Consider the following 25280-nt stretch of genomic DNA (forward strand, 5'->3'; position numbering starts at 1 on the left):
TTTCCCTCTTCCTCTCTATGCCCCCCCCCTCCCCCACACACACACACACACACACACACACACACACACAAACACACACTAACAGGCACATCAGAATCTAAAAGCAGGGGAGATGTAGTTGTTGTTTTGGTTCTTTTGTGTTCAGTTAAGTGCCGATGTAAAAGAAGTGACCTAATTACAGAGAAACACTGAGCCTATGGACAGGGCTGAGGATGAATCTCTCTCTTGCTTGTTAGTGATCATGACTGTGGCAGTTGGACCTTTGGCCATTAAATACTTTCACAAAAGAGGCTGGTGGAGACAGACTACTGAAAAAGATGATGTGGGGGGGAAGTCAGAATCATTTCAGAGGAAGTTGCAGCTTAAAAAAAGTGCCATGCCCTGATAAACACTGCGGTGTCAGACAGCAGCCTACAGAGTCAGTCAGTTGTCTAACTCTACTTTCAGTGTGTATGTGGTGTATTTAGGTTTCTGTCCTCCCAAGAAGAACGACAGTCATTTCAGCAAGTGCCACAAAACAACATATGTTTGCCTTAGTAATTATGGCAGGAACAAAGGAGGAAGTCAAGTGACGTTGTTATAGAGTGACAAAGTCCATGTTGGGAGGAGTTTGGAATGGATGGACGGATGAAAACATTAAACTTTTAACATAAGATGCCAGCAGGGGTTACATTGGGCTGGAGCCCTCCGGAGCAGAGGTGTCTCCTTCAACATCATATCATCATATCACACGTATATATCCTAGTAAACGTAATAGCATATGGGATGAGTAATTCTCTAGACTACAAAGGGGGACATTTGAGGGGATTTCTTAACCCAAACAAGCTCCATGCCAAGTCTTGTTGGATTCTGGGTATATACAGTATACTTCTGTTTGTGTGCTTTTTGATGAGTTAATTTGAGTTTCTCTGGTAGATAGAGCTTCCTCTTAGAAAGAAAAGTATAATATAGGAATATTATAGGAAATTAAATCTCAGGTTTAAAATAAGTGGAACTTTCCTTTAATCTTTAAATCTTAATCTGTGCTTTTAATGGAGATGGCCTACGGGAAGACACTGAAAATGTAAAAGTGAGGGGAATTCAATTTTGTGAATTCATAAGAAATAATTGGTAATTATTAATGACTAGTCCTGCCCCTTTGGCTAGGTGAAGTTTGTTTCAGAATTAATGTAAAGCATTTTGTTATAAAGTGTGAAAAGGACAACTGTAATGAAACCTCCGTCTCTCAGGCTCTTCTTCTCTTCCTTCATTACTTCTCTTCATCTGTTCTTCCTGTTTCTACCTCCGTCTTTCACCCGCCTGTCTCTCCTTCCTTCCTTCCTGTCCCCACCTTTCCCCCTTCATCCCTTTTTGTCCTTTGTAGTTTCCCATTGTCTTCACCGGTTTATATTCCTCCCTCCCTCGCTTCAACAATGCACGTCTTACCTCATGGCTCCATTATTCTCCTCTACATCAGTGGCAATCCATCATTCCTCATCTCTTCTTCATCTTCATGCACTTATGTCTTTCTCTTCCCCACATTCTGTAAACCTTTTCTATCTCCCCATTCTGTTCATTTCTAACTGTTCCTTCTCTCATCCCCCTGTGTCTAACCTATCTTTCCTCTCCTCTCCTCTCCTCTCCTCTCCTCTCTTTCTCCCTTTCTCCCTCTCGGCCCCTCCTGCGCCTCCCCTGAGTCAGAGAGACGGACAGGAAGGAAGTGTGTAATGAAACAGCCATATCAAGCACACTGCCCAAATTGACCTGGAATGAATGGAGTCACTGATCAGCTCCTGCTAAAGCACTGTAGATGAAGAAGCAGGGGGTGGGACAGAAGATGGAGCTGGAGACATATTTCGTATGAAACATAGTTATTTCCTCAATCACAGTGCACAATACACAACAGTATATGTGTGTTCTCTTGAGATCGCATATACAGTAAAACTATTATTCTGTTGTACGTGAGCTCTATTTGAAACAATAGATGATAAATAACTTAATTTCCTGCTGTATTTTGCCTAAACTCAAAAGTTGGCAAAGTCTGTGAATTCAGCCATTTCAGCTGAAGAGGGGGACATGATCTGCATTCAAGAGATTTTGTCTGCTGTTTGAACAGAGAACAGAGAGGCAGACAGACGAGGCGAAAGCTCCAGAGTGAAAATTAGAAAAACACTGACAAAATAAGGGAAGAGACAGGATGACAAGACACACTCTCCCCTGTTGCTGAAGTTGTTCTATGTTTATTTATGCGCAAAATGTAACATTATAGCATTTTGAGTCCATTCTGTGAAATTAATCTCTTAAAAGTACTTCATCCTTCGATGTAATTTGACATTCATAATGTATCTCGCTAATCTGCTCCTCTGGCGTCACCCATCATACTGCTGCCTTTATTAATGAAAATTGACAGAGAGAGGGACACATCACCGGGATACCAAGTGATACTACGCATGTGCGCGTGCCTTTTTATATTGTAGAGTAGAAGCCCATTAGGGAATTAGTTCACATCTGGACAACCCCAGCTGGCCTCATGCTGTCACAACTCATAACATGTTTCATAATTGGGAGGGTTCCAACAATATTACATTGACAACAACCTCTGAGAGACCCCCTTTGACCTCACCCTGACCTCTAGGAATAAAACATTTTTTTTGATTTCATGTGTTGTGATGACATAATATCACATTGCTAATAACCATACGAGGAGAGATTGATGCTCAAACAGGTTTCCAGCAAACCAGGCTTATTATTTCCCTGCTCCTTTAGAGGGATGCATTTACATATACCGGCCCTTGATACAGATGGACCAAACCTGAGGTTAAAATCTTGATTCTATACATCCAGTTCCTTTTTCTTTGTCTCTCCTTTCCACCTGTCTTCTTTTGTCCCTCCTTACCACCCTTACTTTTTCTCTACCTAAGAGAACCAGTAATTAACCCCACTTTGTACTGGACTCTACTTTTTATGCTCCATATAGATCTGTTTACCTTTCGATGAGCCCTTAGATTTGTTAGTGATGTAAGGAGCACAGTAACTGAACCAATATGAATTTCATGATAATTTGATAATCGCACGTGCTGTGCTGTGGTAATATTCCATGCTCTCTATTTAATTGTTTGTGTCTGCATTTATTTATTTAGACTGAATAGTTTCATTAGAATTCAGCAATGCATCTATGTAAATGTATGTTGATAACCTGTTACATATGCACAAACCTGCTCGGACACGTGCACACAACCACACACACAAAAAGGTGGGGGTGTGAAAGCCTTGTGTGTTGGCAAACTTGAGCTCAGCAGTGAAGAGCCTTTTTAAGCAGGATTAAGACTCTAAGTGTCACTGGAACAGACAAGTAGGCCAAAGACCACTAGGATATCACTTACACTGCAACAATTAGCATCAGTGTGTGTGTGTGTGTGTGTGTGTGTGTGCGTGTGCGTGTGTGTGCGTGCTGTAGTATGTAAAATAGGTTCAAGGAAGTGTGTGGGATAGATTATTTGTGGAAAAACAGAGGAGGAAAGCAGCAAGGCGCACACACACTGTACGCACATTCACAAGTCTCCTCACAGACTATGGACTGTGGAGCCTCGGCAGAGCCCTGGCAGGACCATCTGTTCCTGCTGAAATCAGCACAGCAGGAGACTACCAGCGCACACACGAACACACACACACAGTTGCAGCATGCTGGCATAGTGATAGTCTATTTATTCCCCACACTGACGCAGGAGAGTACTCAACTGTGTGTGTGTATTGCAGAGAAGTTTTCAGTTAAAAGTAAGGTAACCCGTGGAGATGACAGGTATAGATAGATAGATAGATAGATGCATGCACACACTATCAAATACATCCATTCATCTATCCTTGTTAGCCTGTGACCCCAAGTCTCTCCAGTTTAGCCCACCATCAGCAGAAACTGCACACATACACAGCTTTCTCCATTTTAATAATCGACCGAGGGGAGTTACGCTCCCCTGTCAATGTTATCTATCTCCCTCCTAGAAGCAACATCAGCGTTTTCTCTGCTTTCCGCCATCTCATCAATGCTGTGTGCCCTGACCTCCACTGGCCTGCACCTGGACCCAGTCAAGACACAACTACAGTGTGGTGGTTTGAAATGTATGCAGAGTTACAGAGTGTCTTTCTTAAGGGCTAGCTTCCATTAGAGTTTCATTTTCATTTAAGGTTATATTTAATGACAGGATCACAGGAAAGTCTGTGCCTACAAATACAGAGACAGAAGTGAAAATGGTAACTAAAGGGCACTCATCATTCACAGAAATCAATTGAGTTCAACAAAAATTGATCTAACCTTGTCGTTCTGTTAATATAGATTAAAATGCCCATTTTGATCAATAACCCAAAGCATGATCATTTATCTTAATTTTTCCAATCTTGTTGTCCACCTCATCAGTCCGCATACTGTATGGTGTGTATATATGGTGTGCTTGGCAATTGTAGGCGTTACAGACCCACTTTTTGATTGTAGGTCCTCAATAGAAACAAAAATGTAATGAAAGGTATTACACATTGGACTGTTGAACCCAGTTATTACCCTGTTATTACCCTGTTATAACCCCGTTGTTTTTTTTAATTTGTTTATTGAGGTTTTTTAGGGAACATACAATTGTGTCATCCGAGCATTTACAAAAAAGTGAAAGGGTATATATACCCTTTACAAAAGGACATGAGGACAATTTACAAGGACTGAAAAACCTACAACACAACTATAAACAAAAAGTAGTAAATTATGTCTGTAAAATACATTATAGTCAGTACAGCAGAATATCACCCACACCACAACAGACACAATATCGATATAACCACAAAAGTTGCTTCACTCAGGAATGAGAAATTTGTCCTCCTTATGAGTTTGAAAAACAGACCCCATATTTTCCCATATTTATTGGAGGACAATCAGGCCCAAGGGCTCCTGAATCATTTCAGAAGTAGGGGGGCCAAAACTGTGTTCTGCCCATATTGAGCAATAAATCCATTGCTTTATTTATTTTTGTATATGGAGTTTTATGCATGTCTCTCTGCTGAGCTCACACACTTCTAGCTGCTGCAGAGACCATGACACGTGGCTCACAGGCAACCCGGGGAAGGCGCTCCTTTTGCCAGCTTGCTGCCTGCATCTGCAGGATGGTGCCCGCAGCTGGCCATAAGATTGTGAATTTGATAGGCAACGCAGTGCTGCACAGGGCTCCAGATACTCGGCTGAACATGAGAGAGGTGCAGAGATGGTTTTAGGTTCTCTCCAAGCCTGCGCTTGAGCATGCAATAAATTACAGTGTCTTCAAACTATGTAACATCACCGCCCGCAGCTTGCAGACGCAGATGAATTATGTTATCAGAAGGCTAAAGCAACAAGTCATGCTTTTATTCCCTGTTGGCCGCACCATTTTAAAGCTACTGTTGATTTCATATCACCCAGATTTCAGTCAAAATCTTTTAAAATGTGGGATTTACACCTTAATTTCAGAATGAGTAACTGGAATGTGAAGACATCCGTGAAGCCATACACATGTCTTATGTGTATTCTTTTCTTTTGGCAGGAGGGAGGCTGGTCTGTAAATGTGCCTAAACTTGCCATAATCCCAAATATCCTTCATGTACAACAATCTGTCTTCTGTCAAACACAGCACTGTCTCATTGTTGTGAACTGTACACAGAGTCATTACCTCGCACAGTGCCACTGACAGAGTTTCAAAACAAAGGTACTGATGTGAAACAGACAGACTGAAAGATTTTCTCACGCTCATGTTGTCTCTGACGGTGAACTGTGTCACAGAGCCTTGGGTCTGTCAGTCCCTCCCTTTTCCCTGCAGATTGAACATTATCAGGCGCATCTTGCTGCTGTTGTGGTTGCTGCTCTTTGATTGGATTTAAATTTTCCTGTTTTATGTTTTCCTGCTTTATTTTAGAGTGGACAGGAATGATTGAAATGGTGATACAGTGATCCATGACTTAAAAAGGATGTGGGACAGGGGCATAAAGTGGGGTCGGGGGATACAGTGGCCCCTTGGCCCCCTACTTCCGGTAGTGAAGAAAGTATAGTACCACTTTACAGTGAATAAAACCACTTCTTGCCAAAATAGATTTGTGTATGCATTCTTAAATCTCAATCAATCAATTTCCTGAGTGGTATGCATTGAACATAGAAGTAGTAGAAGAATATTTATTTTAACAGAATTTACATGTAACACAAAAGATAGATTGCATTCACAGTCTTCTCAGATTCAGGTCAATAAGGGGCAAAATTGGCCTTGTAAAGCTCTTCATATATAAACTATGCTGGACAATTTTTAAAGTAGGTTGTTTAGAGGATAATAGCTTTATTAATAGGAAATAACTCACTTTAGTTTAAATTCAATTCATATCGAGACATTTGACCAAATATTTGAAGAATGGCAAGGGGAGCAGCGGGGACAGAGACTGCAGAAGGTCATCTGCATAAAGGGAGACCTTCAGCCCCCGACCTTATAACTGTAATATAGGAGTTAGAGCGAATATTGAAAGGGTTTCAATGGTGATTGCTCATAATAATAATATAATAATAATATTATAATATATTATATAATATAATAATCTCAAAGGACAATGAAGTTATGAAGTTGAGATATACGTTGCGCCAACTCAGTTTATCTTTTTGATGTTCAAATCAGGTGTTTTGTTTTAAATCGCATCAATTTGCTGTGAAACAAAGTAAACAAAATCCTCATTTGAAAGGAACAGTGTATTAAGGCGCCACAGTCCACAAAAGTACTAGTGAAGTTCTTAAAATAGATATCCATAGAAATGTGGAAAACATCAATATGGATAAAAATACAATGAAAATTGGGGAAATAATAAATATTCCCTTCAGGAGGGTTAAAGAAGCGCCAGGCATCAGAGACAGCAAACTCCTTCATGAAGGCCTGGATTACCTTGGCAGACTTCGAAGGCATACAAACATTGGAAGAAGAGCGATCCAACTGAGAATTAAGCCAGCAGTCAAAGTCTCCTACTAATATTAGTGTGAAGACATATCAGGGAGTGTTAAGAAAAGAAGTTTAGAAAAAAGGCATCATCGTCACAATTGGGAACATATACGTTTGCAAAACCACATGAGCATTATGAATCTGGCCAATAACTATAATTAATCTGCCATTAGTATCAAAAATAATATTTTGATGCACAAAGGGAGTAGATTTACGCAGCAGTAAAACCACACCTCTTCATTTGCCCAGAAATGAGGAATGGTCAGTCTGACCTACCTATCGCTTGTAAATAATCTGAGGCTGTAAGATGAGTCTGTCGTAAAAAAAGATTATATGGGCACCCAGGTGGTAGATTTGATGTAAACTGGTGAATTTAATGTCTCACCCAATAGAAAATGCTGTTAGGTTGGATCATAGTAACGAATTAGGAGTGCAATATAAGAACCAGAGTGTGAGCATCAGCACTCAAAACAGACAGTTTCTGGAAGTTTCTTCCATCTCCACACAGGATCTCTGTAGCTCAGCCAGAGTGACCATTGGGTTCTTGGTCATGTCCCGTACCAAGGCCTTTTTCACATTACTCTTAGTTTGGCCAGGCTGCGAGTTCTAGTCAAGTCTAGTCCTGGTTGTTCCAAACTTTTTCCACAGAATAATTATTGAGGTCACTGTGCATTTGGGAAGCTTCAGTGCAGCAGAATTTTTTTTATGTAGCCTTCCCCAGATCTGTTCCTCAACACAATCCTGTCTCTGAGCTCTGCAGGCAGCTCCTTCCTCCTCATGGCTTGGTGTTTGCTCTGATATGCATTGTCAGCAGTGAGACCTTATATAGACAGGTGTGTGCCTCCCCAAGTCATGTCCAATCAGTTGAATTCGCATAATATATAATACCACAGATGGACTGAAGGTGTAGAAACATCTCAAAAATGATTAGGAGAAATGGGAGGCACCTGAGCTAAATTTCAAGTGTTATAGCAAGCTACACAAATTTGCTGCATCAAACAGTCAACATCTTCATTAAGGAGTAGCATATGCAATGCTATAATTTTTGTAACTGGACATAAATATACACATTTAAGCATCAAAGATTCATTCACATAGTCAACTATAGCATCATCACCTTGCAAGCGTAGACCACCCACCATGTCGCAGTGACACATGCAGTGAATGGGAATTGTAGTCCTTGTAGTAGAACCCTGTTATTGTGACAGATGTGGATCTGTGGTGTTCAGTCACCACACCAGCAGGACAATAGGTAGAGGATTAACAATACAAGCACCAACATATGTTGTGCAGGAAAACAATTTGGTAATCCAAATGGCTTTCAAAGGTAAGAAGGCAGTCATAGCAGAAAGGTGTTTGCACTATTTTGGATTTTTTCCAAATTTCAGTAAATACAATAAAATCATGAATGGACTATGTTCACATATCATCTCAAAAGAAACAATAAACAAACACGAACAAATTAGAATGACAAACAAAATTGAATGCGACAGAAAAAGTCTAATGTAATACCAGAAAGACTGAGACTGAGAGACAGGAAGTTATTAACAGCAGGAAAACATCAGAGGTAAGAGAGCTAAGATAAATTGGAACAGACCAGGTGCATAAGTTAAGGTCAGGGGTGAAATCAGTGTGGTAATCACTAGGAGAAATAATTGCTTTTGTGCATATGTGTTCAGTAGAATCTGGATACTGAGGAGTCATCTTCACTTATTCATGAAACAGAGCGGTCTGTCTGTATTTGATTTCTCTTCAGAATATGTGGTCATTAAAAATGGATTCAAATGATCAATAAAAGAAACACTTATCAATAAAGGTCTGCCACTGCATAAAACAAAAAACAATACAACACAGGATAGTATTGAGAATTATACCAACTATAATGTAAACATGTATGGAATGTATGTATATTTAAGCAGTGCTGTCAATCATCCATAGAAAACAATAGTTGATTCTGAAATAAGCTGAAATGTTAATACATTGAAAAATATTTTCACTAATATTTATTAATAATTAAATGCAGTGTTTTCCTTCAAATTGGTTCATTGTATGTCCAAATGTCATATTTGCAATTTGTAGAATATGAACTGATTTTAATTAATAAATTTTTATGCCTGTCAAAGGTTCAAATTTTAACCTCAAGAGACAGAAAAAATGACTGATGTGTGTAGAAAAGATACAAACTCCACAGGCCGCACATGAACATTTCATTAGAGCCCAATCAGAGGTGTAAGTAGTTCTCTGATTCTTTTAATTTTCTCTTCTATTAGTGTCTAAATTGCATTCATCTTGACTCCCAGGTGTAAAACAGTTCCTGATTACATGGCTGTAATGAAAACCAGGAGAGAACAACCAGCTTGTTCTGACAACTGGAATCGAGATCCAGTTTAAAGTGAATGTGTAATGCTTTAATGGGCCTATTCCTGGCAGTGTTTTCAGGTTGCAATCAGCAATTGTCCTCCTGGTTGTATCACCAGTTAAGAACGCTCTGTGCCAAGTGCTAAACATTAGCATTGTTGTAGAGGAATGGACACATAAAACAAAAGAAAAATGTGCAGGGAGGAGCCAATTGAAAGAGAAAAAAAAGAGACAGAGATGCAGAGGGAGAGCGCGAAGTCAGCTACAAATGAGTATAAATTTGCTGCAATGCATACATACACCTCTTTAAGCTGAGAGAGAGAGAGAGAGAAAGATGCGACAAAGAAGTGACAAGAAATGAAGACAGACAGCAGCACACGGCTGCACCATTACAGACATGCAGTACATGCCTGACACCGTTTCCCTGGTGTCCTTTGTTCTAATATCCGTTCAGCACATGTCTAACCTGCTGCATAGTCCTGCATTAATGAGACATAATGCAGGTAATATATCCAGCATGCGACTTCATCCTGATTCTATCTCGGCTATATCGGCTGTATGTTGAAAAAGGAGTGCATGAACGCTGATAACCTTTGATTAGTTATGGTGGCACTTTTCTGTGCATGGTGTATTTGTGCAGAGGAAACTTAAGTATCTATTGGCAGGAAGAAAAATGTTTTCATTTGCAGAACACAATAGTTTTTTTGACTTTTTTTTTTTTTTTTTTTTTTTAGCATTTATAGTCTCAAGATCTGTAAGACAGAAACTAGCTTCTTTCTCTTCCTTTACATTTCTGTTAAAGGGGGCTCTCTATAGCGTTGTTTGCTTGCTTCATTGCTTCCTAAAATCTCATCAGTCGGAGGTTGTTCAACGCCTGTTTTCCACAATACAATCAAGGCAGATCTCACCAATACAGATACAGACGCAGTGGAAACCACTTACAGTGATCATGTCTGTCCAGGTGAAATTGATCACTATAAGATGATTATTATAAGCAGATATTTATTCTTTTTCTTTATTTCTCGGTTTTGCAGACTACCACATATATATTTATTAGTAATATATAAAGTAATGAAATGGCTTAGTCTGAATGGTCAGGGTGAAAGAATTACTACTTTCCACTCACGTAACACACCTGCTGCTGTGAGAGAGCGGGGACGATAATTGCGCTCTATAAATGTCCCAAAACGATACGGGAGGGCAGAATAACTCCATGAGCCACTGTGGTGAAGATATCACTTGGCGCATGAGTGCGTACACATACACACACACACACACACACACACACACACACACACACACACACACACACACACTGGCAGACACATACAGTCAAGTTATGTTGGAGGAGCAGGCAGATCATTACACACTGTCAGTCCTAAAATACAAATACATGAGAAGAGAGCCTGAGCATATGACAGCTTGCTGTAGTACAGGCTACATGTATGGAAAGACCTAAAATGAACACTGTAAGCAGACTACTTGATTACTATAGGTGACTTATTTAAACAGCATTTGTATAGGGATGATTCTGTCCCAAGCTTTTTGATCCATATAAGCAGCCGATCACTCTTATTGTGAGTGGGCAAAAGTTTTTTTTTTGTTTGTTTTTTTGATGAATGATGAACTTCCAGATGCTACTTAGTGAGTAAGCCCGCTGTTTATCGGGTCATGTCTCTCAAAACTGCAGGCAGTGAAATACAGGCTCTTCCTTTGGCTGCGCAGCAGAGCCACTCGACCAACCCCTGTATCTTTTTCAGATCTTGATAAATGGTCTCTCCTCATAGATACCAAATGGCACAAGGACAGGAGGGTCAGAGCGTCCAGCCTTTGCCTCTGGCCCTGATACCTTAAGGAGGGCAGTGTATCTTACCAAAAGGTTCCCTTTGAAGTGTCTCTTCACCCTAGTTTGTCTCTTTTTTGACTTAAAAATCCAGCTCCTGGTATTGCAGCTGTTTTTACACTCTGGTTATACTGTTACTCTCTTTTCTTCTTCTTTTTCTTCATCTCATGTCCTCTCATCAGAATGACTTATGCTCATAGTTTGTCTGAATGCATTCAGTGTTTGTTGTGCTTGTAATAGCTGTTCATTTGCCTTGATGAAGTTAAATTGAAGTTAAATTGTCACAAAACCCCAACAGCTGACACGTAGTCTCTGCTGCTTTCTATGTGCAAGTGGTTGCAGCATTTTAATGTGTTGTAAATGTCAAAGGTCACAGCTACTCACTGTCAACAAAACTGTGAGCCACTTTTTCACACATTTATCCTTGCGAAAGGAGGACGCTCACACCTGCTTTATCCAGGACAAATGATTCCAACTTCTATTTTAGTCAGCGTGTTTGCAGCCTGTTAAAGTCTAATCCTGTACAGTAAAGATGTTCTCTCGGCAGAGAGAGAAAAAAAGATGAAAAGGATTCCAAGAAATTAGGAAATAGAAAAAGACAGATGAGGAAATGAGATGTTGTTAGGGTGGAGGAGAGATGGGACATGAATAGCAAACGGGGAAGTTTATGAGGGAAACAGGGACATGTTGGGAAAAAACATGAGACTTCAACATCTTCATCAAAATTCAAGCAGGCATTTTCATATTTTCAAGAACCAAGGCTGCTCTCTTCTATATTTCTCCCTGCAATCAAAAATGAACCTTCTCAGTCTTTCTACCTCTCTCTCTGTCCCTGCCTCCCCCTCAGTCAACTCGCTCCCTCTGTCAGACATCCCAGCCAGCTAGCACCTGTTTACACAATGCACTCTCCCTCACAACAGAGGTGGTTTAGAGAGAGGCGTACGGGAGCGTGATTCTGCATCCATTCTGTTTATTGTGCGCCACCTGGTCCTAAGAGTTTCATTATTTGGGTGTGCTGGTGTCTTGTGTGTGCCTGTTTGTCAAATTCATTAACACACACTTTTGAAGATGTTTTCCCAGATGCAAACATTGTGGCACCAATAAACCCAGGAGCCAGCCACACGCAAGTCAGTGCTAATACGACACACAGGCTGCTCACACACTCCAAACAGCCGTTCAGGTGTATAATGAATGTTTGAACATGATGGGTCAGAAATAGCGTTGGTGAGGAAAAGCATGCATAACAGCAAAAATACCTTACCCACTCAAGCTCTGAAATAACTTTTCAAAAAACAAACACACACAGAGACTTCACTGCCAGAAATATCACCCATATTTATATCTGCGTATTTCTTTGTAAATACTAGCTTCATTGTGGGTCTGCTTCACTGGAGTGTGGAGTACAGACGTCTGTAAGGTTTGCTGGTTAAGAGAATGAGTGAGTATGACATCTGACAGCAGAGCAAGAGCTGGAACTATTGCACAAAGCTGCAAGAACATGACACCCATTAGGCTACCTCACGAAGGGTCCCTCAGCACCTTTTTTTTTTTTTTAACTCTAGATGAGATGTTTCCACTCTGATCGTATTTTCTTATCTGCAAAGAATATGGTGCAGGTATACATACATATACATATATACAGGTTTCAGACCACAAGACTCAAGTGCCAAGTAAACTGATTAGTTGATTGACAGAAATATGAATCACCAAGAAGTCATTTTCATGGTAATTTATTAAGCAAAAAATGCAAAACATTCACTTAGCTAGTGAAATATTACACATGTAAATATTTGCAGCTTTTCTCTGTTTTATTACCCATCAGGTTGAATTGAATATATTTAGCTTTTGGACTGTTGGCAGATGAAACAAGCAATTTCAAAACATCACCTTGGGCTGTGGTAAAATTGTGATGGGCATTTTTTATTTAGCTTTTCTGACATTTTATCGACTAAACCATGGATCAAAATACTCCTACTACTACATGTACTACATATTAATCAATACTAAAAATAATTAGTTAGTTGCAGCTGTAAATGCGTATAAACTATACCGTACACAGACCTGGAAACATGTAATTACAAGAGAGGAACACTCAGAAACAAACAGTATGTTGTTTGAGTTGAAAATGCATCCACACATGTGTAGGTGGATATTAAAGCCTTTCCCAAAGAATAAAGGAAAGTAAGAGACAAAAGAAATAAAGGGGAAGAGATGGCCAGCAACATGGAAGTAAAGTATGTAGATTGATGTTAGGTTATATAAAGTAAACCATTGCTCTGTCTGGACTGTGTGTTGGAGATAATATCTCATTCCAAACTGTGGCAGTAAGCTTTTTCCTGGGACGAGGCCCGAGACTTTCTTGGTTGTAATCACACTACAGATGGTTTTTGTAGCTGAAATTCCCTAAAATAAAAAAAGATACTAATTTAGTGACAAGAAAACAATGAGGTGTTTCATTATTTATCTTTTGCCAGCAGATTTTAATTGTGTCTGTAAAGTAAACATTTTTCCTGCAGTTATTCTGGCGTCTAACCAGCCATTAATCACAGGTCCTTTGACTGGTATCCTGTTGGCAGTGTGGTTGGTGGCTGAAACTGTTCACTTCCAACCGTGCTACAGTCACTGAATGTGGCAGTCAACTACATTTTAAGGAGTTCGAAAGCAGAATGATGCAGAAGTCTGATAATCTAATTACAATATTAAGCAGAAAATCAGAAGTCTTAAAGGGAATACATTGTGAAAATAAGCTCCTCCAACACTAATTAGCTCTCTCTCTCTCTCTCTCTCTCTCTCTCTCTCTCTCTGGCTTTTGTCAATCCTCTGTCTCTTCACTTTTTCTGTTCCACTGTTCATCTCATTTGATGGTTATCAGATGAGAAAGGTGTAAATTGCTGCTCAGAGCCATCTCAGCAAATTCCCCAGCTCGACTGTCTCTCCTTCATCTTTCAATCAGTTCCCATCCCTCGTTTCTTATCCTCTGCCCAATTCCTTTCATCTCCTTAGGGAAAACAGGATGTAATCACCAGCTCTTGGCGCAGGCAGGAGAAGGACACAGCACAGGTGTTTGTGTTTTTGTGTGTGTGTGTGTGTGTGTGTGTGTGTGGGCGCGCATAAACTTCTAGGACAAATATATTCACTAACTATGGGACCAAATTGAGGCGACGGTGATGGTGTCCGTGCACACGCCTGTGCGTATGCGTGTTTGTGTGCCATGTGGATATCTGCGTGTGTGTGTGTTTGCAACATGCTAATGTCCATGAGCCACCACCAGCATTAATGAGGCAGGTCTTCTGCCAGTTTTCCCCCTTTTCTTCTCTCCGTCTCTGGAGAAAAACACACAATCACACATTAATGGCCCACCAGGATGGTGTGACTAAGTGAGAAGAAGAAGAGTGGAGAATGGATACTGGTGGGAGGTATACAAAAAAGAGGGTGGATGCAGAGAGAAATGTAATAATTGGTCAGTGTGTGCCCAAGGAAGACAAAGCCACGGAGGGATTCATGAACAAATGGACAGATACAGTTTGTGAAAACACGGTCTCCTCAGTCGCCTGCAGTCCCAGTGGGAGACAGAAGGGCGGTCATACTGTAGGCCACATATTGTTTTCTAGATTTGTGGCTTCATTTAAGCTTTGATTCAAACACCGTTCTATTTTCTTTTATTATATTTTGAAACCATAATTTGCGCAGTATTTTTTCATTCTTGTATTCTTGATTAAAAATTTTTTTTTTAAATGAGAAGGAAAGTGCCATGAGAGAGAAACAAAGGGAGGGAATTGGTGTTGTTTATCATTGAATTGCTCTGATAATGAGAATCGAATGGGGGCTGGCACGTTGTTATTATGCTTCTTGGCAGGGTGTTTGTGTCTCGGCCTGTGTTTTTGTGCATGCACTATAATCATGTGCATACAATCCTAAGTGGCCAAGACAAGTTGGAAGAGAGCTCTCCCCCCCACACCTCCCTGCCCACCCTCCGGTGATGAGTGTTGGCTCTAAGGTAACTGGCAAAACACGAGTGCGTAGACACGGACACTGCTGCTGCCAGGTGTGTTGAGGAGGTAATTGTCAGCAGGCAGGCCAGCGGCCAGTGGTGCAGAGAGGGATAGGGCTGGATAGAAAATGAGGAGCAGTCTCTGGTGGAGTCTGTTTGCCTGAGGGGCCAGCTCAATATCTGGCGCTGGTTGTTTATCCGATTCCCCTCTGTCCCCTTTGCACGGCTGCGTGTTCTCCTTGCTGTTCCGCTCTCTGCCCGTTATGCCCTCTCTCCTTGTCTTACTCACTCCTGTTCACGCTCACTTCCAGTTCTCTCTCGGTTCCGTTTTTATCCGTCGTTTCTCGAACTACTCACGGCATCTCTCCCTCTGTCCTCTCTCCCTCCCTCTTGTTCTTGTTCTCCCTGGATCCCAGTGAGCTTTCACTGAGAGGCCGCAGCATCACCACAGTTTAATCCCCCGGCAGGTCTATTCCAGGAGAGACCAACAGTCATGTGTGTGTTTATCTTCTGTGTCTCCTGACAGAATCCAGATAGAGCCCTGGATGCATGTCGTCTCAGGGTGATGAGATACTCTACACATGAGAGACTTGGTTATTTATCAGCTAGAGTGTAAATAAAGGAAAACTGCCAGTGAAAGTTCTGCAAAGTTTAACAGCAGAGAGCTGTAATCTTTTCAAATGGATTGTGCCCAATAAATATCTGTATTATTTCCGACATCAGTGCAGTACCTACCTAATCTAATTTATCAGTTTTTATTGGTTTTACAAATCAAACTCAAATCCAGTAATGAGCCTCTGACACTTCATTTTTAGATTTATTGTAGTTTTAGTCCTGGGACCAAAAGTCGAAACTACTTTATCATTCATTATTTTTAGTCACATCTAGTCGATGAAAACATTTGTTATTTCTGTCTCGATTAAATCATCAATAAATTAGTCGATGAAACTTTGTAAACATTTGAAGTACTTTAAGTGAAGATCAAGTCTGGGCAATTTCATCTAACTTCAGCAAACTATTGTGAGGTTAGAAGCAATCACTCCTTCCTTCTGCAGCTTTATAAATGAAGTGGCTCGAAACATCATCATTTGCAACCAGGCCCCATTATTTTCATCATGCATTTAGTTTTTGTTAGTTTTTTTTTTTTCATTTTCAAATCTCAGTTTTATCTCTGTTGCTTCAAGGAGAACATTTCCATTGTTTTGTTTTTGTCTCATCGTCATTTCACCTTCATCATGGAAAAATTTGCGTGGATGAATATATTTTATCACAATTTTCATTAATGAAATTAACACACACACACACACACACACACACACACACACACACACACACACACACACCTGCTTGAATAGGGCAGTCCTTGAACCTTCACTCCTTCACTTCTGCACGAACACACACAGACATGAACAGCTCTACAAATGTCATTGCTCTGGTTTGAGTGTGACCAAATGCGTCTGCGTACTGTCAGTGGTGAAACTTGTTGACATTTCATGTTGTGAATAGGAACATTGTGCATCATGCCGGCTCGCTCCGAACTGATAAAACTGGCCTGTGTTTTCATAGCAGCACCAGATATTTACTTTTACCGTCCAGAGCCCGAAGATGAGCTAACGGTAGAAGTCACAAGTGACTACAATTTACTTTTTACAAAATCACAAACTCATTACAACTTATGTATCAGTTTTCTTTCATGTGTTCTGGGTTTCTACAAAGCCTCTGCATCTTTTTTTCAGTATTACTTTACTGTCACCTCTATTTTTGTTCTTTGAAGGGAATAAATGCCAGAGAAAAACATTACTGTCACAAATTGTATTGGAAGGAGCACTCTGCAGCACAAAGGTCCAGCTCTCACTAGGCACTTCACATTGCAATTTTAAGTCCATCTCTGAGTTTTATCAGTCCCTTTTCCTCTTCATTTTTTTCCCTTCCTCCCTCTGTCTGAAGTGTGTCGCTGTGCTCACTGTGGTAACATCCTCAACTATGTGTAATATCTATATATATATATATATATATAATGTATTATGTACTTTACTTTATATTTTTTCTCTCTTAAATGTAGTGGCACACTTGTTTATATTCCTGTATGTCTTTATCACCTATAGTCTGTCAACTAGTTTGCTGTGCATGTGTGTGTGTGTGTGTGTGTGTGTGTGTGTGTGTGTGTGTGTGTGTGTGTGTGTGTGTGTGTGCCTGCATATGAACGGAAGAGGGTGTGTAAGGCTTAAGTGTGTAACCCAGTGTATGAAAACAAGTAGATATTTGTATTACATCCCCCTCCCTCGGACCCCTGGCAGCTCATGAAAAATGAATGAAGGCCTGTGTGCGTGTGTGTGTGTGTGTGTGTTCACATGTCGATCTCCACATGAGTTGATCAGCCATTCTGTCAGATCTTTCATTCAAGGACAGGGACTTGCACCCCTGCTGGGAAAACCACATGTGTGAGAGGAAGAGAGAGTTGAGTGATACAGGGGGAAAATCAAGGTGGTGGGTTTGACAGATGCAGGTTGAGTGTGATGGGGTTGATGCTGAGTAGATGATGACCACGCTACTGTTTTTCCTATATATTTTGCTTATATTAATAATTTTTTTGTTATATTAATAATTTAGCTATTCATGAAGTCTACGTTTCAGCAGAAGCAGCTTTGCAATTTTCCCCTTGACATTTCCTCCTATAGTTGTTGAGGCACTGATTAACCTTTCATCCATTTCTTCTCCTTCTCTCTCTGTTTCTCCATCTCTTTTTAGAAGTACAGCCTCTCATTGAGTGGTGGCTGGAGTGACAGAGGAGCACATGAAGAGGGGAAACGGCGTGACAGCAACATCCTGACCGGTAACCTCGCTTCCGCACCCCACCACGCGCCCGGCAAACTCCAAGCAAGCGGGGCGTCAGAAGGAAGGAAACGCGCGACCACTCCTCCTGCAGGCATGGTAATACACCTCTCCGTCTGTTGGTGCTGCTGCGTGGAATGCTTTTGTATGTACGGTTGCGCGCGTGGATCACCCACAACAGAGCGGGGAACGTCCTGCAGACTGCGGGGGTGCGAGAGTTCAATCTGATAACTGGCTCTAGACATGACAGCAGAGTGTGTACGTCAGGGAGAAAGGATAAGATAAGAGCCGGTGCAGACGGGGACTGTATAGCTTTGTGTTTTGGGGAGATGACGGGAGATGAGAGTTATGCGTTCTCACTGGGGAAAAGAGGAGAAGGAGAAGTCAGAGGAATGAAAGAGAATGGATGGAGGGTTTGAAGAAGAGGAAGAACAATGAAAGGAAACAAAAAGAAGAACATGGAGGGTGATGTTGAAAAGAAGGAGAGTGGTGATTAAGAGAGAGAGTGAAATGAGCAATCAGTTCAATTACTATCGGTCGATCAGTAGGTTTTCTAGCAGTTTTTCTTCTTATTTGAGGACAACTTGTGATTGGAATGAATGTGTAACATCCTACCTGTTTTTCATTGGTCTAATCATTAAAGCTGAATGAGTATATACATGAGAATAAATGAGGCTTGTTTTTTTCATAACAGCACAAGCTGGATGTTATGTGAGGAAGAAGATGCAAAAAAAAAAAAAGGACTTCTGTTTAGGGGGAGGAGAGGCCGGCTGAAGAGATCAAAGGGAGCAGTTGAGGGGGAGAATGACAAGTGAGGGCAGATAAGACCACAAAAACATAAATGATGTACAGAAACATGAGGGATGAAAAGTGGATACGGAGAGCCAAAAGAGAAGTGGAGAGTGAAGAAATGGAGGAGAGGAGGGAGGTTAAGAGATGAGAGAGGTAGAAGTAGAGAGGAGGAGAAAGACAAGGGATTGATTAATGGTCTTGGCCTGTGACAGTGGGAGCTTTTCCCCGGGGGGGGGGGGCAGAGCAGAGGATGAATTATTAAAAAGTAGAACAAGAGGAAGAAGGAGGAAAAATGAGCACAGAGAGGAAGAGAGTGGAAGTGGGTTGTTGTAGGGGGAGGATGAAAGAATGAAGGGAGGGAAGGAAAGGAGGGCGGGGAGGAGGAAAATGAGTGAGAGAGATCGAACGAAAACAAGACGCTGCCGAAGGTGCTGAGGTTGGACATTGCAGAAGATGGTACATGGTTGAGCTCATAAATAACCACGGGTAATGAGACTAGTGTGTGTATGTGTGTGTGTGTGTGTGTGTGTGTGTGTGTGTGCGCGTGCAGATCGCAAACACAGTACTGTGATTAGTCTTGAGTTATGGTGATGCAGCAAATATTGTGGGTGACCTTGGCGAGGGTGTCACAGCGTAAACCGCATAAACACCAAACAGCTTCTTCATCGACTTTCCTCTGAGCTCTCTGCATTTAATGAATACACATGCCCACTGTATTTGTCTGCATCTTCATACGCCAACAGATGCTCACATAATACATTCTGGGTTGACTATTTTGTATCTGTCTGGCTTGCTGTATAGTTCGGTCCTTGTAGAGTTCACTCCTTTGTTTCTGAGAGACACACTGCGGAAAATGTTAAGAATTTTTTTTTGTTTTAGTTCCACTTCTTATACTGTGTTGAATATAAAATACTCTTAGTTGTACAATTAATAGAAGACATAATTGAATTGCTTTTTTAAAAAAAAAAATCTGTAAGGTTTTAAAAGCTTTTGTCGAAACAGGGAAACATATTTCATTAGAACATTTTTCAGGCTCTTCCACATGACATCATTTTATGTTCATTTTATTGTGCTCTGGTATTGTCCCTCATGAAGACAAGCCCACACTCAGTACTGTAATAGAATGTCCAGAAACACTGCAATGTCAGCTCACGTGCTTTTAGCAGTCTGGCAATAATATTTTACAGGCAGGCAATAAACCTTTTAAACCACAGCGACATATTACTGGGAGCAAAGGACACAGATAAAACAATCTCTTCCTTGCAAAATGCAATGTAAACTGGGTACTGTAATTTGGGGAGGCTGATGAATGTCATCCCAGAAGATGATGACATGATCTGTATGTATTGTACTCTTTTTCCATGTTTCCCTTCTTTATCTCATGTTTATCAGGACAGTAGAGAGGTTCCAGCGCGGTTGTTGTTTTGCCGCCAGGTCATGCAGCCGTGATATATGCGCACCCTGCCATTGCGCGCACACACACGTGTGTGTGACTGTCTGACTGCGCGCGTGGTAACCTGAAAGACAGCAAGAAAGAGAGGGAGCACAATAAAACAGGATAGAGGATTGTGGCCGGGCCGACCTGCCAAGCAGAGTGCAGATAAATCACAGGATGAATTTTTAATGCAATCTCCCCTAGGCTGCTGGATGTTACAGAGACAGCACTGAGTTGTGTTTTTTTTCCAGTGTTGCTTGCTCCCATCACTCCTCGCCTATTTTGTCATGTTTTTGAATTTTCTTTTCTCCTTCGACTCTTCTCAGTTTCATGTTGGTCTGAAGATGTGTGACATTTGTCTCAAATATCACTTCTAAAATGGTTTTGCCTGGTGATGATTTGTTTTTCTTGGTTTTTAGCACAGTTTTGTGACGAAAGTGTAGCAGTGTTTTCTACTGCTGCTGGCCAGAAATATTAAAATCTGTTTTTTCGTCATCTTCCTCCATCTCCTTCTGCAGATTTCTCACCTTTGTTTCCCTTGTTTGTTTACCTTTTTAGAGGCTTTCCTCTGCATCCTCACCTCTCATTCCCTCTTCACAAGACTTTCTATTGTGTGTGCTGTCATCTAAGCACTCAGCACAGACTTTAGGTGCCTGATTTATTAAAAGTAAGAGCACACAAACACATCCTCAGGAGCACTACCTATAAGCACACACATATTAAGTACAATGCTAAATAATAGGTAAAAAGGTAATGGATAGATTTCTGTTAAACACGTCTCTAGCAAAGACACGGGTGTAGAGTATCCCTCCAATCACAGCTGATACTGTTCCAGCGAGTCTTGTCCTTGGCATTGGGTCATGTAATTTATAGCAGATGGCCACAGAGAGACAGGATGAGACAGGAAGAGCCTGAGAGAGACAGGCTGCGAAGGAGAGGAAAGTCATTGGATTCTGCTTGATTCTGAAGTAAAGGAGCCGCCACTGACAGGGTGCATGTCTAACCACAGCACCCTGAACCGAAAATTGTTTTACTGCAGAGCATTAGGGGCAGAATGGATGGGGTGAAGGATGGAAGTGATGGAAGTAATGAGTGTATGTGTGTGTGTGTGTATGTAAGACATTGGTTTTTGTGTGCCTACGACATTCATAATTTTAACAAATTTGTGGGATTTTTGCTTTGGAGTTTGTTTGGTTTTTTTTGTGTTGGATGTGTGTGCACATTAGTTTAGTACACAGCGACTTGTAAATGCTGTGTAATGTGGTTATGTAACATAGGCCCGCCAGCTGGTGGGCCTCACTGGACCGTGAAATGGAGTGTAATTGGTAAGTGTGTGGTCTAAAAGCACTATGCAACAATGGCGTATGAAGGTATACTGTATAGAGAAGCACGCATGGTGTGTGCCAGCGGCTTTCAGACAGCTGGGATTTCATAAATAAATATGTTCATGTCTGTTTCTGATTTCTTGGTAGATGGGAAGTTATTTTTTTGCTTCCCTCAAACTGATTCTATATATTTTATATTTAGCTTTTTCACAAAGTTATCCGTGGTTTTGGATGTCTGGGCTTTAGTGGAATTTTTTTCTTCTGAGCTACATGTTAAATTCATCCTCAAACTGTGAAAATAGACTGTCTGACCTGGATGGAAGACTGCCATGCCAAAATGTAGGCGTGTGTCCAGGTTTTCCTTCCACAGTGTGCTAAAATTATGTTTATCTTGTACTTAGTTGCATAATAATGATATACATGTCCTGAAAAATAATTACTTACTTTTGTTGTAGCAATGTTTCCATAGTTTAGTTTTCTATGGCCATTACACCATATCATATATTGAACTTGGAGACATAGCACTATTAATTTTGGCCCTACAAGACCTCTGGTCTTAATTTTCACTTCCGAGGACCAGCATTAGGTCACAGTGCTGAAATGAGACACAGTGTAATTTTATGTCAGTGACACTGAGGGTTGTTCCCAGCGTCTGGAAAGAGATCCTTTGTGGCTTAACCATCATTTATGATTTATATTGCTATCACTCTCACACACGCACTGGGGGCCATATTGTGCAGTTGACCTCCAGGTTGTGTGGAGGTCAGGGCGCAACTCAAGGACGACCACAGCCGTCTGTAACAGATTGAGTGTGTGTCTTTGTGTGTGTTGTATGTAGTGTCAGCTTCTCATTGATGGCATACCAGAGCATTGTGCCACAGGCTTGATAACAATAATCAGGATGAAGAGGGTATGAGAGCAACTTGAGGAGCTTCAACACAGAGCACTTGCGGAATTAAATTTCATCCTGATATGTCACTCAACCTCTCTCTCAAATCAGTGTGAATCCGTGAAGTCCTGCATCTGTTCCTATCCTTGGCTACAGTAGCTTCCTCGCCGCACTGCTTGTCTAAATGTCTGCAACATTATCTGGGCACATGCTGGCCTGAGGAGGTCGATTCCTGTCACTGGGTCCTCCTTAACTGCTCTGATTTACATGGTGATCAGAGAGGCCAGGCAGCAACTCCCCCATGGTCGAGTAGCACCGACAAATGCACACATAGATACACAGACCACTCTCCTCACAGTGAGGGTTTATGGCTGCTGAGGCTCCCATTAGCAACGGCTCATAAAATCTGCGACTGTTGGTCTGTTAAACACTGCTCTGAGTAGGCGCACAAGTATAAAAGACACACACCGCATTGTACACTTGCACATAGACACATATGCACATCGGTACACACACTCGAACTTACACAGTTATCACCTTTTTTTTATACAGTGCTTTTCACTTAAGCCAAAATATAATATTTCCTCTATAAAAGAGAAGAGGTGAAAAATCACTGACAGTAAAAATGACTCATAGCTCAATAAAGGAAGAGTGAAGTGATTTTTTTTTTCCCTCCAGTGGTCATTTGGATTGCCTTTCATTATTGATTAATGTGACTCTTATTTTTCAATTAGTCACAAAAGATGTGAAAAATCATCAAATTGCTTTTTTTTTTTTTTTTATACATTTTTGAGTCATATACAGTAGAGGAAAGTAGGAAATCCTCAAAATTGAAAAATTCAAGATTCATTTTCTGCCAATCCAGTAATCCTCTGCACTATTACCATGGGATCTGTATGGACTTTTTTTTTTTTTTGGTCCTGTTGCACGGAGGCTTAATGTTTTGGACAAATTCCCCATAGCACTAATGAAGCATTTCAGCATTTCAAGTTACACCAAAGTATCAATCGTCTGAAAATGTCACATGCAAGTAATGTTGGTCCAAAAATGATCTGATGATAGAAAAATATAAACAGATTGCATAGGTTTTTAATACTCAGGGTTTCTAAATTCACTCTCTGTCACGATAGTTTGCCTTGCCAGGGTGTTGGAGAATGACAATTGAGTCCCAGTGGGAATGAAGCATCCGACCCTGCCAAATGTTTGTGCCACACTCTACACACAGAGATACACAGGCAGTGAGGCTGCAGTTATTGTGTAGTGCTTGTCCTCCATTCTGTTAATGGCTTTATCTCACTCACTCCGGTGAAAGAGAATGTCACCAGTTCAATTAGGAGTTGGATGAAGTGTGTGTTCACGTGTGTGTACATATATGTGCTTGTGTGTGTGTGTGTGTATGTGTGTACGTGGTCCTTGGATTTCAAGTAGATTGATAGTAGTGCTCAAGCTACACTATCCATACTACGGTGAAAAGGTCATCTCTCTGCTGTTTGTGTTTGTGTGTGTGTGTGTCGGTTATCATGCCTGGTGTGCGTTTCTCTTTGAGTAGATGTGTATGTATGTGTGTAGCGAATAAAGGGAAATGTGGGTTTCAGAGATAAGCAGGTGTACTTTGCAGCTTGTTGAGAGCAGCCTCCTCATGTTGAACTGGGTTATGCACCTCAGGCTCCCCAGCGCAGTGTGATAACCCCTAATGATTAAAAACAGGACCTCATCCTTCAGATTCAGGTTACCAAGTGATGGTGTGAACAGCAGCTTGTAATCTTAATTGTTTTTCTCAGATATAACATCTTCATATTTCTAAAACAGGACGGAGGACGTAGTAGAGTGAAGAGATGAAGTGATAGGCACAGCGAAACTGAGCGATAGCGATCAAGCTGGTGGGAGAGAAAAGTTGAAGATGAAAAAGCCAAAACCACAGTGACCTCAAAACTCTGGTTGATGTGATTTTTATGTAAACAGTGAGACAAAAGCCGTGCAGATAGTAAAGGAGAATTAAAACTGAGGGTAGAACAGAAGTGGTGTTGCTGCAAGCTGTAAAAGCTCTGCAATTAATATGAAATGAAGTGTTCTGACAAGCATTGTGATTTATTAATTATCTGGTTTACAGTTGCCCCAAAGACTTTACATTATGTGTATTGCAACAAATGCTATAAGCTGTGATAATAGATTATAATGCACTTTCAAGGGTTACCCCCTCATCTGTTCTCTCTGCAGCCACTTTCATTCTCTGTAATAACGGTTTTACATTTAAATTTGATAAGTTAATACTGAATGGTCTGATGTTTAATTAATATCTAACTTTAAGTGTTTTCCATTTAACATGAAGCTGCATAATCAACCACCCACTGAAATGCTGTGCAAAAGGCATAACATACAGTTTAAAAGGTGTTTTCATACGAATGCGCAAAAGCTCAGGGGCCCATCTGGGAGGTATTAACTGCAGAGTGCAAATCAGAAAAGCCTCAGTTACACCTGTTCCTCTGCTTCATCTCTTTACTTTCCCATTCATCTTTGAATTCTTCCTCCCCTCCCACAAGTTTTTTTTTTTTGTCCCCCTTTAAAGATTCTGCACTGTTCCCACAGCCCTCCCCAGCTGTCTTCTATTCCCTTTCTTCTCGTTTTCATGCCCCTTCTACTTTCTGTCGTTTACCCTTCTCTGATTGCCTCCCACCTGATCTCCTCCTCCCATGGTTTTTTTCCTCCTCAAACCTCTCAGAGAGTAGGAAGGGGCAAATGAGAAAGACTGAAGCTTTGACATGAATTCCCTGGGCCACAATGTCTGATTGAATTAGCACAGGTGGAGAGGATGGTCAGATTTGTGTGTGCGTGTGTGTGTGTGTGTGTGTGTGTGTG

General features: G+C 41.0%; 1 protein-coding gene across 2 annotated transcripts in view; it reads left to right on the top strand.

Moving 5' to 3' along the window:
• strbp (spermatid perinuclear RNA binding protein) overlaps positions 1 to 25280 on the top strand; it is an 85428-nt gene that overhangs the window by 30081 nt on the left and 30067 nt on the right. For both annotated transcript variants that reach the window (XM_023401493.2, XM_023401495.2), the window contains exon 3: positions 17900 to 18082. In XM_023401493.2, the coding sequence (XP_023257261.1) occupies positions 18080 to 18082 (3 nt within the window). In that variant the 5' untranslated portion in view covers positions 17900 to 18079. The remainder of the gene's footprint in view (positions 1 to 17899; positions 18083 to 25280) is intronic.

Source organism: Seriola lalandi, unplaced genomic scaffold, assembly GCF_002814215.2.
Source record: "Seriola lalandi dorsalis isolate HSWRI2012SDOR001 ecotype SW California unplaced genomic scaffold, Sedor1 jcf7180002053686, whole genome shotgun sequence".
In the NCBI taxonomy this organism is placed as follows: Eukaryota; Metazoa; Chordata; class Actinopteri; order Carangiformes; family Carangidae; genus Seriola; species Seriola lalandi.